Source organism: Amblyomma mixtum, chromosome 2, assembly GCF_055824585.1.
Source record: "Amblyomma mixtum isolate Tamu chromosome 2, ASM5582458v1, whole genome shotgun sequence".
In the NCBI taxonomy this organism is placed as follows: domain Eukaryota; kingdom Metazoa; phylum Arthropoda; class Arachnida; order Ixodida; family Ixodidae; genus Amblyomma; species Amblyomma mixtum.
The window spans coordinates 172,384,146-172,398,759 of record NC_143013.1 but is presented as its reverse complement, the minus strand read 5'-3'; the positions used below and the strand labels follow the sequence as shown (position 1 = coordinate 172,398,759).

Genomic DNA, 14,614 nt, shown 5'->3' with positions numbered 1-14,614 from the left:
AACCATTTCAAGAAGCCGAACTTATACTCCATCAAGCTAGTTTATTGAAGAATTCTCAAAGCAGCAACAATTGAAAAGGGCGACAAAACAATAAAAAAGAGATAAAAATACATTTTCTTCCGTCTTACTCCGCATTACTGCCTAACCTGAGCGGGCATAAAAAAAAAACTCACAGGGCGGTTACAACTGTTACAACTCCGAGATTCAACATCATCTGCTGAGGTATTTTCATTTCACGATATATACTGAATCTGAGAGCGACAAGCATATATAGGTGTAGTTTCACAGCACTGTTTTTAATTTTCCGCACACTCGACTCGCTCACCGGCTAGCTCTCCTTTACAGTCAGGCCCGTTTCTCAGCAGCCGCAGCAGAGCAACCGTGCTTCTCGCCAAACTCTCCGTTCTCCTTCTTCCAAGTAAACCACAGTAACCAGTCGCCTCTTCCTCTTTCCGCGGTAACCACCCTCCGCTTAAGTATGCATGTCTTCTCTCTCGTCATACCCTCCGATTGGCTCCTGCGGCAACCCCATTCCGGTTACGCACTACTACTACTACACTACAAGGACGCGAAACCCAGTACACGGGCCTGTAACGTCTGTCGCCGCAAAAATGAAACCGAACAAATGATCGGTTATCAGAATATTAAAAGTCCCATTTCTTGGTGGACACTTTGACGATAAATCGCAGCAAGCGTTTATAGCACCAGCGAGCCCCAAGCACCTGATTTTTAGGAGAGAGAGAAAAAAAAACTTCCTTTTGGAGCGTTCGATCTTTTTTTCGGCGCCTTGTTTTGCGCCCAGCCGCAAACTATGAAAAGTGCTCAAGTGATGAAAAATATTTCGCTAAATTATTACTCCTATTCATCAAAAGAACATGATTTTTTTTTTTCAGACAAACCCGGCATCGTCGAGTGCAACTCCTGAGCCTTTTATGATCGAATAACCCAGCTACGAAGCACTGCTTTCCGTAACGGGCTCCTCAAACGCTACGAGATGGTCTCATTGCACAGGATAACGGCGACGCAAAGCCACGCAGTTGTCATTGGAGAAGCACCAGCAGTGACGTCTTCGTGCGTATTTAAATTTGCCCCTCAACCATTCCAGCCTGAAGCCACGTTGGCACCATACTGCAAGCAAAACAGCGTGAAAGCCTTGCGGAAAGGCAGCGGCCGACGAACCCTTTCGAGATAACGACAGCAGACTTGGCGCTCTGCACTCCGTACGCGCGACACACTGCCTCGCCAACTTACCGCTCGTGTGGGGCAACAACTGGACCGGTTACGTGAGCGGGTTGAATGAGCAAGAAAACCGGTGCGATTGCATCACCGCATCCGCATCGAACCGCCGTTGCCGGCTACGCGTGCGTTTAAAGCCAATTTCTTTGCTATACGGCTGTCGATCTGAACGGATTGTGAGCGGCGGATCAAGTGGCACTTTTCCTCCTCGAAGTGGTATCGGAGAAAAGAAGAATGCTCGAAAAGACTTGCAAACTGGAATTTCCTGAGACTAAATCCATATCTCGCTTGAATGTTTTCAGGTATGCATGACTGTGCACTCCCGCAGAAAGCACAATGGGGCGAACAGCGGCTTATAAAAAACGAGCACATTTATTCCGTCAGATCCAATTAAATTAAGAGGAAACAATGCAGATTAGTAGCTCCTTCCGAACATTGTGTAGAACGCGGGTTTCTTCGAGCAGCCGGGGTTGATGCACTTGTCCCCGTCCTCAATCTTGGCTGGCTGGTCAAAGGGGATGCAGAGGCTCTTGGCACCCATAGCCGGGGCTCCGGGCTCGGCCTCCACGCTGTCCTTAGCGCTGTTCTTCTTGATCTCGTCCTCGCAGTCCATGTCACCGCAGAAGGGAGACATGATGACGCACTTAGCCTCCAGCTTCTGCAGGAACACGTCCCAACTCTTTGTGACCGCCTGGAACTTGAGCTGGTCCTCCTTAGCGCGGTTGAACATCGCTTTCTGGATGGTGTCCAGCAGCGTCTTGATGTCGCTCACAGCGCTGGATGTACTGTACGTGATCTTCTCGCCCGTGTCCCTCCGGACGGCCACGAATTGCTTCTGTTGCATGTCCCGCGGACCGATCTCGACCCTGATAGGGACCCCCTTGAGCTCCCAGTGGTTGAACTTCCAGCCCGGCGAGTAGTTGTCCCTGTAGTCTCCTTTGCACCGGACGCCCTCTTTGCTCAACGAAGACTCGAAGTCCTGGCAGAACTTGATGAGCGCCGCCTTCTGGTCCTCCGACATGGCCGCCGTGATGCCGCACGGCACAATGACGATCTGGTAGCTGGCGACCCGAGGTGGAAGCACGAGTCCCTGGTTATCCGCGTGCACCATCACGAGCACGCCTATCGTCCTCGTCGTCAGACCCCACGAGTTCTGGAATGCGAACTTCTTTTCGCGCGTCTCGGGGTCCTCGAAGACGATCTCGAACATCTTGCTGAAGTTCTGGCCCAGATGGTGAGACGTGGCGCCCTGAATGCCACGGCCGCTCGCCGGCACGTAGCCCTCCACGGTCGTCGTGAAGTCGGCGCCGGCGAACTTCTCCTTCTCTGTCTTCCGGCCGCGCACCACGGGCAGCGCCAGCAACTCTTCGTAGACTGCCGTGTAGATGTCGAGGATCCTGTAGACTTCCTCCACGGCTTCCTCTCTCGTCGCGAACGCCGAATGGCCCTCCTGCCAGAGGAACTCCCTGGTACGCAGGAATGGCTGAGGATGCTTGAACTCCCACCGGACAATGTTACACCACTGGTTCAGCTGGAGCGGCAGGTCCCGGTGCGACTGTATCCACTTGGCGTACGAAGGGTACATGACCGTCTCACTCGTCGGCCGAATGGCGATGGGCTCCGCCAAATCGCTGCTGCCAGACTTGGTGACCCAGGCGACCTCGGGGGCGAAGTCTGCCACGTGGGTCTTCTCTCGCTCGAGCGCCTGAGCCGAGACAAACATGGGGAAGTAGCAGTTCTGAACGCCGATGGCCTTAATCCTAGCGTCCATGAAGTCCTTGATGTTCTCCCAGATGCTGTAGGCCCAAGGGCGCAGGATGTAGCAGCCACTCACATCGTAGTACTCGATCATTTCTGCCTTCGTAATGACCTAGAACAGACACACACAAAAAAAAGGCGCGAGTTTTAAATACATATGTCCGTTCCAGGGATGGCATCTGCAATCAACAAAACGGCACGCGCATCATTTTGGAATGGTCGTTGTCGAGGACTTCGTTGTCACAGATAATGATCGCTCTTAGCTATGGAACCGGTAATAAGGGAGTAATTACTCAGACATCCACCCGAGCGCAACCATACGGCTACAAAGGAAAGCTATGCAGCTTTCTGTCAATGTCAATGAGTAATTACTCCCTTATTACAAATCTACTCCACCTTGGGGGATTCCCCTAAACATTTGACCTACGGAATCAGTGTGGTGAAATAGGGCGGTCAGGTCCTCTCTCACCGTCAACCTGATCATGTGAAAGCGTCGAATACACTACACGGTAGCAATGAACTGCACCATATCAAGGTCCGTTTAGGGCTACAACTAGCCATGGAACTTCTGCTATGGTTTTGCTCTGGGAAAGAACCCACTACTGCAAGAGACGCTGCTGTCAGAAGGCAATGAGCCCTTATTGTTGGGTGGCTAACCGTGCGTTTGAGGCTGTTCATCGTCAGTATTGGCGGTGAGAGAGGTTGCTGTAAGCTACTCGTGGGGCTAGCCTTGCGATTGCTAGTCCCGTGCTGTTCGAGGTGACAGTTCGGTCACCATGCACAAAAATAAAACAAGAAGAAACAAATGAATTAAAACTCACACGCTCAAAGTGCGGTCTTCGTGTCCTTGCCAAGAGAGCTATTACAATCAAATGTTCTTTTAACTGCCGTCTACGTAAGTCGAGAATGGATATGTTGAACCAGGATATCTCGAATTTTGGGCTATAAAAGACAAGATTATCCCCTTCAAAATCCTGTGCAAAAGTATAGGAGAGTCGCTGTGTACATCTAACTACAATTATCCTAGCCTTTTGATATATCGAACTGCGCCGCGCTCCTCTGCAAGTGGCACTTCTAACGGCATTGTTCAAGCCCATTCCGTGCGCTACGACGAGTCGGCTGTGCAGCTTTGGGCACCTGTTGGTAGCGCTAGTGCTGTAAAACCTCGTGACGAAGGGGAAGTGGGGTCCGCGCCACATCAATATCATGCGGTGAAGCCAACCTAGCTAAAGCTTGGCGGCATCCTTCACTGCCGAAGGCTTAGCGGAAACCAACTGTACTTGAATTTTTAATAAACACTTATTCTACTTATAGAATACTGGTACGAGGATTATACATATTATAATAGGCAGTGAATAGGTCCAAACCAGAGACCGCAGCAGCTTCGACGCGAAGCAAGTTATATCAAGCAAAGCCGAGACAGCAGTGCACTGTGGGGCCTTGTCAGGTAGAAAATCATTGCAAGAAGCACGTCACAAGCTTGGGTGTTACAGATAAGTGTATCTATCACTGTTTCTATACATCGAATTATTGATATAGCGAACTATTTTGCGACCCCTTCGACTTCGATATAACCGCGTTCGACAGTCCCTGAGCCATGCTCTGTGCCATAGGTCCGTTTGATTCACCTGCACTATACGAACTAGTTCTCGCGGTACTGCACTTCGAAAAGTGCAGACCTAGCCGCCGAAATTCTGCACTTCCTCGACTGCCAGCACCGATTTCTTGCAGCAACGGACTGCAACATGGCAGCAGACGACGTAATCACTCAATGCAACCATGCATGGACGACACTGAAACATCGAAGCAGTCAGCCAATGAATATATGCAGCACTGGGTCCCAAGGTAGCAGATAACGACAAAGCATGTTTTCCCTGCACTCACTTGTGGACGGCCTCCCATGGTGTGTGGGCAAAGCAGCGACACTTGAAAGGAAGCGATAAGTGTGTCAAAAGTGCCATGTGAAAGGTGGAAAATAGGCTTGAAATCTAAATTCCTCTTTGCCTCTATGACCGCTGGCAGTAATCCGCAGTTAATCTTTTTTACCTTTTTCCACAGTTAATCCTTTTCCTTTTTCTGCACAGCAGCGAAGAAAAACATGCACAGCAAAATACCAATTCCCTGAAAACACGAAAGCGCACGAGACGCAGAAGGTTTGCCAAACTCCTGCACTCTGGCGTTCATTTCTGCTTGGCACTAGTGTCACGCTGTGCCTGCAACTGCTTAAATGGTGCTGCATGACTACGACACTTTTTTGCATAGCCATGAACTAGTTCACATTGTGCAGGGCGAATCAAACGGACCTCATGACACTTTCGGAAGGTGCCAAACTCTCCCAAACAGAAGGCTGCGCCCTCCCTCTAACGAACGCGGCGCCACACAGTGGTCAAGCCAAGCAGCAAACAAAGTGCTCCCATAGCCTGATGTGGAAGTTTAATGTGTAGCAGAAATGCATCAACCCTGCCCCTGCCACTCTCGTGGCTCATGGTCCAGTTTCCTGCTTTTCCACTTGTCCCGCCGGCTCATGGGCATAAGAGTTAGACAGAAATAAAATCATTAAGCAGCGGTAATATCAATGTTCTTGAATGCCCCACTTGACCTCAACATTGTCTCAACTTGCCTCTGATGACACAGCCACCAGTTGACTGTTGAAATCGAAACACAATGCGATTCAAGTTGAGTTGCAAATTATTTAGCAGTTGTATACGTGTATACAAAAGCCTTACACACCATTCCAAAAAGAAAAAAAACACCTAAAAATGTGGTGTCTTTGGTGTACAATAATTGTGCACTGCATTTTTTTTTATTATTTCAGAGTGGTAAGTACGTAAACAGCATATCTAGCACTGCCTAACAGTTTCATGGTGGTAAAGTGTAAAAAAATGACAGCCTGGGACTACTGAACTAAACACGTCATCTAATGCTCTTAAGCAACAGTGTACCAGGGATACTTTGACATCGGTTGACAGACATTATTTCTTTTGAGTAGGACAGCACACTCACCTTTACACAAGAATCATCAACAGGTATTGTGTAATCCACATAGCATTGACTGACTCTACTGAAATAATGAGATCATGATGTTACATTAAGAGCACAGTAGCGAAGATGAACAAGTGGCAGCTAAGTCTGATGGCTGTCGTCAAATCAATCAGCACAGCAGATGTTTTGCAATGAACTGACTATCATCTGCACAAAAGCTTCGCTTATGAGCTTCCTGTCTGACACACTGCAACAGCAGCATTAATGAGCACAGAGTAACCAGAATTCAGTGCATTTGTAGTAATCGAAAGAAGCATAATTTTGAAACATACATTTAGATTAAAATTTAAAAGTCACAGAAGAAACACATTCCCATTTCTGTTGCCTTGCAACAGAAATAAAAGCAAGCGACAATATTTTGACAATTAGTGAGCATAGGTTATTATGGACTTAATTTATGCCATGATGTCACAAAGATACGATAAAGCTGATGTCAGTAGTGTGCCTACCAGCACGCCTAGCTGTGAATGTGCCAGCCCATATGTGCCACAATTACCATCTGAAAAAAGCTTCTGATATTGCACACTTTAGTTTGCAAACACGCAGGAGGTCTACACTTCACAAAACAGGCTGCCTATGCAACATTCTGAGCAAAGATAGTGGACTGACTACACATGCATAAAAAAATTGGGCACAGGGCAATAATGAAACCACAGACCTCAGAAAAATACGCCACCGAAATGCAAAAAAATGAAAAATTCCTAGATCATTTTAAACTGTTTAGCAAGACATACCTACTGTGTGGTGCTCACTTTTGCTAAGTTACCAATTACCTGCTTTGGTTGCAAGATAGGACTGTCAAATTGTTCTTTCAAAATTTATTTCCTTATTTCTTGCCCGAAATCCTAATCTTGAAAAGAGAACGTTACGATCTGACCAACAAGTCCATGTTTTGAATGCACCGTTTCAAAGCAACTTGAGTAGCACGAACCTTCATGGTGGAACAAATGGGTTTTATAAATACACACGCATACAGGAAGAGTATGATGAAAGCACAAACAAATAACAAATGTATCTAGTGTTTTGCATCAACATTACAACACAGGATCTCAAACCATGAAATGCTAACATGCCACTTCTCATGCAACGTACCTGTGAGTACCAGTCTGGTAGGTTTTCCTCCTTCTTGGCTTCTAGGCCAAGACGCGTAATCTTCTTGGGACCATCCTGCGGTGTGGGTGTGCTTTCCTTGGCTGCAGGTTTTTTTGCCTTTTCTGCTTGCTTCGGTTTGTCTGCCTTCTTAGATTTGTCACCCTGATCTTTCTGCTTTTCCTGGGATGATGATGACTTTGTGCTGCCACTCGCTGATGGCTCTGAGGCTGGCTTCCACTCCTGGCCAGTTGCAGACTTGTAGTCCGCCTTCAACTGGAGCAGTGCCTTGACTTCTGGTTCGATGACATCCTTAGCTGCCTTGCTAGCCTTGAGCGCCCTGATCTTGTCCCCCTGCGCCTGAATCTTATTGTTGAGCTCTTGAGCACCTGTGGGTGCTGAAACGTCCCCAGTTCCAGAGGCCGGCGGCACAGCGGGGTTGCCTGGCTTCCACTCACTTCCAGTCGCAGCCTTGTACTCTGCCTTCAGCCTCAGCAGCTCTTTTATCTCTGGCTCCAGTGTCTCCTTTGACGCCTTCTCGGACTTTAATTTCCTGACCTTGTCTCCCTGTGCCTGAATGCTCCTGTCCAGCTCAGACACAGAACAACCGGGGTTTTGAGATGGGTTGGCATTCTGTGCAGCTGCTTGCTTTGCAGCAGGTGCTGCCATTGATGGCTGCCAGTCCTTGCCACTCAGCTTCTTGAAGTCGGCCTTCAGAGTCAGCAGCACTTGCACCTTGGCATCTACTTCTGCCTTCTGAGCTTTGTTGGCCTTGAGCTGCCTCACCTCGTTCCCAACGTCCTGGATCTTGCTGCTCAGTTTGTCCAGCTCACCCGCCTGTGCAACCACCGGCTTGCTGTCTTCCACGGGTGACTTTTCAGATGCCTTGCCCTTGGCTCGCTGCTGCTGCTCCTTTGGGCTCTCTCGTGCGTCATAAAACTTTTGCACTACTTCTGGGAGAGTCGACGTCGACTGTGTGCCATCAGGAATGTGGTAGAGCACTAAGGGCCCTTCCACGCTCGTGTGCCGTGCTGCGTTTTGGTCGTACGGCTGATCACAGATGAAGAAGCCTTTCCGCTGGATCTGGACGATGTCGGATTTCTTAATCTTTGCCAGCAACGGATCACCTAACATTGGCACCTCAAGGCGGGTTTCTTTGCGAACAAAGTCTTTGAAGTCGTCATCTTTGCCGAGCACTTGCTTTGAAAGAATGTGGTCAAAGAAAACACACTTACAGGGCACCAGTGGAGCCGAGGGTGTTTTTGCGAGCCATGTGACCTTAAGGGTGTTTTTATAGTTCTTGTCATCCAGGTTTGGCTCAGCAAGAACTTTGCTTACCTTGCCATCAGCACCCTTAGCCACATCTTTGATTTTCAAGTTTCCAAGCCCAATAAAAGTGACATTATCACCAGCCTTCATGGCTTGGGCATCGACCTGGTCGATGAGCAGCTGAGGAGCCACAACCACCTCTCGTTGACCAAGACTGGGGTTCTTTGGGTGAACTGCCACCTGTAGCCTCTCCTCTTTCAAGCCAGGCACATCAACCACAACAGCATCCTGTGCCTCTACTGCTGTGTGCCGTGGGGCAACGGGATCGATCACCTTTTTGTTGAATGCCCAGATCTTGTCCCAGTCCATCATAACAACTGACCGAGATGACCCCTGAGCAATGATAAACTGCTTCAGACCTTCAACAGTCATGCCTCTCCGCAGAACTCCACGAACTGTAGGCATGCGTGGATCATCCCAGCCATCTACAATCTTGTTTTCAACGAACCACGTCAGCTTCCTCTTTGAAAGCACTGTATTCATCATGTTGAGCCTAGAGTACTCATAAATGTGTGGCTTTCTCATGCCAAGGCTGTCAAGGACCCAGAAGAATTGCTCGTCTCTGTCGTGGTACTCGGTAGTCCTCAAAGCATGCGTCACACCCTCAATGCTGTCAACAATGGGGCATGCGAAGTCATAAGTAGGGTACACCTTGTACTTGTTGCCAGTCCGTGGATGGTCCATGATCTTGCACCGGTACAAGGCGGGATCTCTCATACAACCGTTGTTAGAATTCATGTCGATTTTGGCTCTGACGCAACACTTAAGTCCGTGCTCGGTGCCCTTCTTCATTTCTTCCCAGAGCTTCAGGTTCTGCTCGACTGTGTTGGACCTATTCTTCGACTCGACCCTCTGCTCTCGCTCGGCCTTCATCGTCTCCGCGTCGGTGTCATCGACGTAGGCGAGGCCCTTCTTCAGCAGCTCCTCGCACTTCTGCAGTAGCAGCTCGAAGTAGTCCGACGTGAACGTGAAACGATCTGGAGTGATCTCGAGCTTCTTCACGTCGTCCAGGATCACCTTCTCAAAGTCCTCCTTCTCCTTCTCAGGGTTGGTATCGTCGAAGCGCATGATGAGCTTGCCTTTGAAGGCCTGCTGGTAGTACTGGTTAAGCAACGCCGCCTTGGCGTGACCGACGTGCAGGTAACCGCTCGCCTCGGGCGGAAAGCGAACCACCACCTTGCCCATCTCGGCCCCCGGAAGGTCCACGAACTTGCCTTCTTCCTTGCTGATCTTGGTCTCGGCCGCCGCCTTGGGCTGCTCGCGCGCGGCGCCGGCCGGCAAGACGGCGATGACGTCCCTCACGTTGGGCTGCTCCGCGATGAAGCGGTACCAGCGGGAGACGTTCTGCGGGCACCGCTGGCCGGCCACCGCTGAGTGCCACGCCGCGTTCCCGTAGAGGGCCTCCCAGACGGCGATGTCGGCGAGCGTCACCGCCTGGCCCACGAGGTACGTGACCGAGCCGAGCGCCTTGTCGAGGCATCCCAGCGCCTGGGCGAAACCGGCGTCGGCGCGGCTCAGCCGCGCGGCCGCGAACTCGATCCAGTGGTCGACCTCGGTGCGCTCGAGCACGCTATCTCCGTACAGGCGGCCGCCGGGCACCACGCGGGCCAGGTACCGCGAGATGAGAGCCGACGAGCCGAACGACTTGCCACCGTCGAGCTGCAGGCACGTATTGTTGTTCCAGTCCACGTTGACGAGCACGGCCGGCTTGACATACGCCGCCGTGATGAGGGCGCCCACGGGGGGCTCTGTTTTGCTGCAGCTCAGCTTCAGCTGCATCTCGAGTCGCGATCCGTCGGGTGTCACGACCAGGAAAAGCGGAACTGCTTCTGAGCTCCGAGTTCACTCAGCGGAGCAGGCGCGGTGCGTTTCACCACGCAGGTATGGTGGCTAGAGGGGGAGGTGAGAGCAACGCGGTGGGCGGCGCATTGCGCCCGCCGACGCAGTAGTTCATCCTAGCGACAGGTGGCGCTCGTGTGGCTTGTTAGATGCCTGTTTTGCCTGTTTTCAGCAGCAGCACTGCGAGCAGCGGAAAACTCTCGGTCGTGTATTGTGCCAGCTTGTTCGAAGACTTGTTCCTGGATTTCTGTCGTTACTGTTCTAGTTAACGTTGAATTGTTGTCATGACATGATCGACGATGGATAGGCCTTCGAAGCGCCAGACGCATTGCTTTGCACCGGGATGCGCGAGTGGGTACGTTTCCTCGAGGAAGAAAGACAAGAAAGCATCAGTTTTCAGTGCACCAAATGATGAAGAAAGGTTCAAGGCGTGGCAGCGAGCAATTCCACGAGCGGACAGACCTCTCGAGAAAACTTCAGTGCTGTGTGAGTTGCACTTTGAACCGAGATTTATCGTGCGGGACTATACGCATATCGTGAATGGTGTTGTTGTCAAGATTCCCCGCGGCCGACCGTGTCTCAGCGAAGATGCTGTACCTACAATCTTTCCCAACACGCCTCATTACTTATCAAAGAAGCTGCCGCAAAAGCGTCTGTCAAGGACGTCAAGAGGAGAGGTAGTGGGGAAAAAAAGGAAGGTAGACGACGGCGCGCAGCGTGACATGGCTTTGTCAAGGCACCAGCGACGCAACAGCGGACGACGCAGTGGACTACGATAAATGCTCCCTGGACAAACTGGACTACCTACTTAGCGAGAAGCTACCCAGCAAGTACTGGTCCAAAAGTCATCTCGAAGGAGCCCCGAGGACTGTGGCATTTAGCGTTTTCGCGCAGGCTAGAGAAGGTGCGTGCTTCAAGAAGCTGGTGTTATGTTCTGCAGAGGACACTCATTACCACTGTTCAGTATTTGTGCAAGGTGTGTGCTTGAAAAAAGAGGACCTGCCAGACGCCGAGTCTGTAGAAAAGCTGCTTTACTCAGTAGATAACATGAACGCGTGCTGCGGTTTTGAGAAAAACCTTGTGGAGGAAAAATATCAAAGCTTGTCTCAAGCAAAGTACAGAATGCACGGGAATAATGTTCACAGCAAAACCTGCTCAGGCGCATCGCTGGATGAAAGGGCGTGCATTCAGTGCAGATACCTGAGGAAGCTGCTTTTGAATCAGGCATCGTATAAAAGAAGGAACACAAAAGTGACCCCTGCCTTCAGCGCTGCAAAAAAGCTGATGAGACGTGACCAGCAGTTACGGCGTGAAAGGGCAAAGGTGGGTAGCCTAGAGGGAGTCCTTGCAAGGATGAAAGACGAAAATGCTGCTATTTCCTCATCAAAAATCGAAGACAGGCTCACTGGACTGCCTGAAAAGCAGCAAGAACAGGTGCGAGCGTGCTTCAAAGCATCAAACAGGAAGGGGACCCAAGGCATGCGCTACAGCCAACAGTGGATACTTGAGTGTATTTTGATGCGGCTCAAAAGCCCGAAGCTCTATGAGCATATTCGGAGGCACAAAATAATGGTGCTTCCTAGCAAGAGCTGCTTGCTTAAATACATGAAGAACTATAAAAGCAGCTTTGGATTCAATGAAAATGTGCTTGCCGCAGTTTTGGAGAAAACCAAAACTATGGATGAATATGAGAGGCACGGAGGAATCCTTATAGATGAGATGAAGCTCTCTGAGAATCTGAAGGTCACCAGCAGTGGGTTAATTGAGGGCTTCGTTGATTTGGGGGCCTACACTTCTCCAGACCAAACCATGGAGAGATGTGATCATGGCTTAGTCGTACTTTTTCAGCCATTTTCCGGACAGTTCCAACAAATACTGGGAGTATTTGGTTCTCGCAGCAACGTGAAGGCTGATATCCTTTCAAAGATTATTTTGGATGCAACATTAGCTGCTGAGAAAGCAGGCCTGTTTGTTAATTTTGTGACAACAGATGGTGCTTCGTGGAACCGAAGTATGTGGAGGCAGTTCGGCATCAAAGGAAGCCAGAAAAAGACTGTGTGCAAAGTCAAGCACCCAGTAGATGACAGTAGAAGCCTACATTTCCTGTCAGATTTCCCGCACTTGGTGAAATGTGTCAGAAACAGCGTTGTGAAGACCGGCCTTCAGATACCGGAAGGAAGAGTGAGGCCCGATGTGGTGAAAGAGGCGTGGAAGTGCGACAACAGAAATGTTGTGAGACTACAAGCAATGCCTCACGTGACAAAGGCGGTCATAGAACCCAATGGGTTCGAAAAAATGAAAGTAAATTATGCCTTCACTTTTTTCAGTGATGAGGTCCTAAGGGGGCTGTCGGCATACAAAAATGACATTGAAAGTATGTGTGGCAAAGGCTGCAGTGAACCAACAGTATCGTTTATATGTAGGATGTCGAAGCTCATCTCTGCAATGACATCAAGGTACAGCCGTGATGCTATGCGTCCAAAATCGCAAGCTCTTGGCGAGGTGGAGAATTTTCTTCGCTACCTAAATGCTTGGGAAGCAGAAGTAAAGCTAGGCTTTATCAGTCAAGGAACTGCAGAGGGGCTACGTGTCACATTAAGCAGTACAATATCAATCCTTGACTATATCACAGGAAAGTTGGGTTATAAATATTTGCTAACGGCACGTTTGAGCCAAGACCCACTAGAAAATATTTTTGGCATTTTAAGACAAATGTCCGGAAGTAACGACCACCCGACCCCCACCCAATTCCTGCTTTCAGCAAACTGTCTCTCTTTTTGCAGTTTAGCAAAAGCGCCAGGCAACGGAAATGTGTCACCAGCCGTAATCAAAAGCCTCTTAGGGAAATCCAAAAATTCAAAGGAAGCCCAGTCAAAGCTTGATCAGCTGATGGACATTGGATGCCTTAATGAGGTACATGAACTCCTTAATTCATGCGATATGATATCTGACCACACTTCAACAGCTACTGCCAGGAGTGACTCAAGAATAACTTATTATGTCACCGGCTATGTTGCCCGCAAGATGCTTAGCAAGACAAAATGTGAAGAGTGCTCAAGAGCACTGCTGCTCCCTGCTGGGTGTGAGGCACCTAAAGAAGCCTGCCTCACGAAGGAAGTGGACAAGGGTGGATTACTTTACCCCTCTGAAGACCTCCAAGCCTTTGTTGCAAAGGTTGAAGACTCGTTCACTTATTGTTTCAGTCACAACAAGCTAAAAGCAAACAGCTACCTTGATCTGATCTCTTGCCTGACACGAAACAGCCTAAACTTTGTCGGCTGCCCTCAACACAGGGAAGCTGTCACAAACAGTCTGATTAAGTTTTATACACTAACAAGGTTGCACTTCCTTGTTAAAGCTCAAAACCGGGCAATGCAGGCAAGGAGACAGAGGATGCACTTCCTCAAGATGCGACGTGTTACCTGAGCTTATAATCTCATTTTATGAGCATCTGTTGCTTGTTTGCAAAATCTTCACGTGGTTTGCCGCATGTTTCCGAAACTAAAATAAACACTCTTTTCTGCCTAAATGCGATGTTTTCTCTTTTTTTTTCGGAAACCTTTGAAGCCTCAAACATAACGTGCTAAATTGCGCTTGACTTTGATTAGAATCGACCATACTACTGGGAGCAAGCTGGTCATAACAGTAGGTGATAAAAAGCATTAATTAGCACATGTTCGACAGAACATTTCGGATCCACTCTGGCGCTTGTGATCTAAGGGCAGTGAGCCCCACTCGACAGCTAATTAGAAACGTCGGCGTCTTACTGCTAATAACGATGTTGCGAATTCGATCCTCGCCGCGGCGGCTGCCTATGGGTAGAGACGAAATACAAACGCTCTCCTATGCTGTTATCGGCGGTCGTCTGCAACGGCGCACGTAGCCCATACTAGCCACCGTGCAGTACGTCGTTTCACCTCAATTTACCGTGAATAGTTTTAAAGAGTCATCGTCAACCGCTCATTTTGGAGTGACTATATTTATATAACTTTTCTTTCTGCAAAACCCGCGGATGCATGCGCTCGGCAGCGAGCATTGCAGCCGCTCCCCGCGTCCCGCCGTGAGCGAAGCGATCTAAGTGACGACAGCAGCGCCGCCGCTGCTGGCATGATTGCCTGCTTCGCTCCGCGGCCGCCGATGCTCTCACCTCCCCCTCTAGCCACCATAACGCAGGCACGGATTGCCAAGAAAGGATCATTGAATGGGATGATGAAAACTTTCTAAACTTTCGCTTTTGTCGTTTGGTAGCAGGTGTCGCCACTGAACGTTTATGTTTAGTGCTCACAAACTTTTTATAAATGACTGTGTTTGTAACTATAAG

At 49.5% G+C, this 14,614-nt stretch overlaps 1 protein-coding gene and 1 pseudogene across 1 annotated transcript; one reads left to right on the top strand and one right to left on the bottom strand.

Annotated features, from left to right (window-relative positions):
- Positions 1-1,594: 1,594 nt before the first annotated feature.
- On the bottom strand, positions 1,595-14,585 carry GluProRS (Glutamyl-prolyl-tRNA synthetase). The gene is made up of 3 exons (XM_089572755.1): positions 14,467-14,585; positions 7,129-10,335; positions 1,595-3,106 (listed from the first exon to the last, which is right to left on the bottom strand). The coding sequence occupies exons 2-3, from the start codon at positions 10,231-10,233 to the stop codon at positions 1,652-1,654; spliced, it is 4,560 nt and encodes a 1,519-aa protein (XP_089428881.1). The 5' UTR covers positions 10,234-10,335; positions 14,467-14,585; the 3' UTR covers positions 1,595-1,651.
- LOC149361631 (uncharacterized) lies at positions 10,392-13,210 on the top strand (annotated as a pseudogene).
- Positions 14,586-14,614: the final 29 nt, after the last annotated feature.

Bases quoted from the DNA above. Each gene is read 5' to 3' on its own strand.
- GluProRS (XM_089572755.1), bottom strand. From the start codon at position 10,233: ATGCAGCTGAAGCTGAGCTGCAGCAAAACAGAGCCCCCCGTGGGCGCC. The intron at 3,107-7,128 runs GTACGTTGCATG...TGTCTGTTCTAG, and splicing joins TACCAGACTGGTACTCACAG to GTCATTACGAAGGCAGAAAT.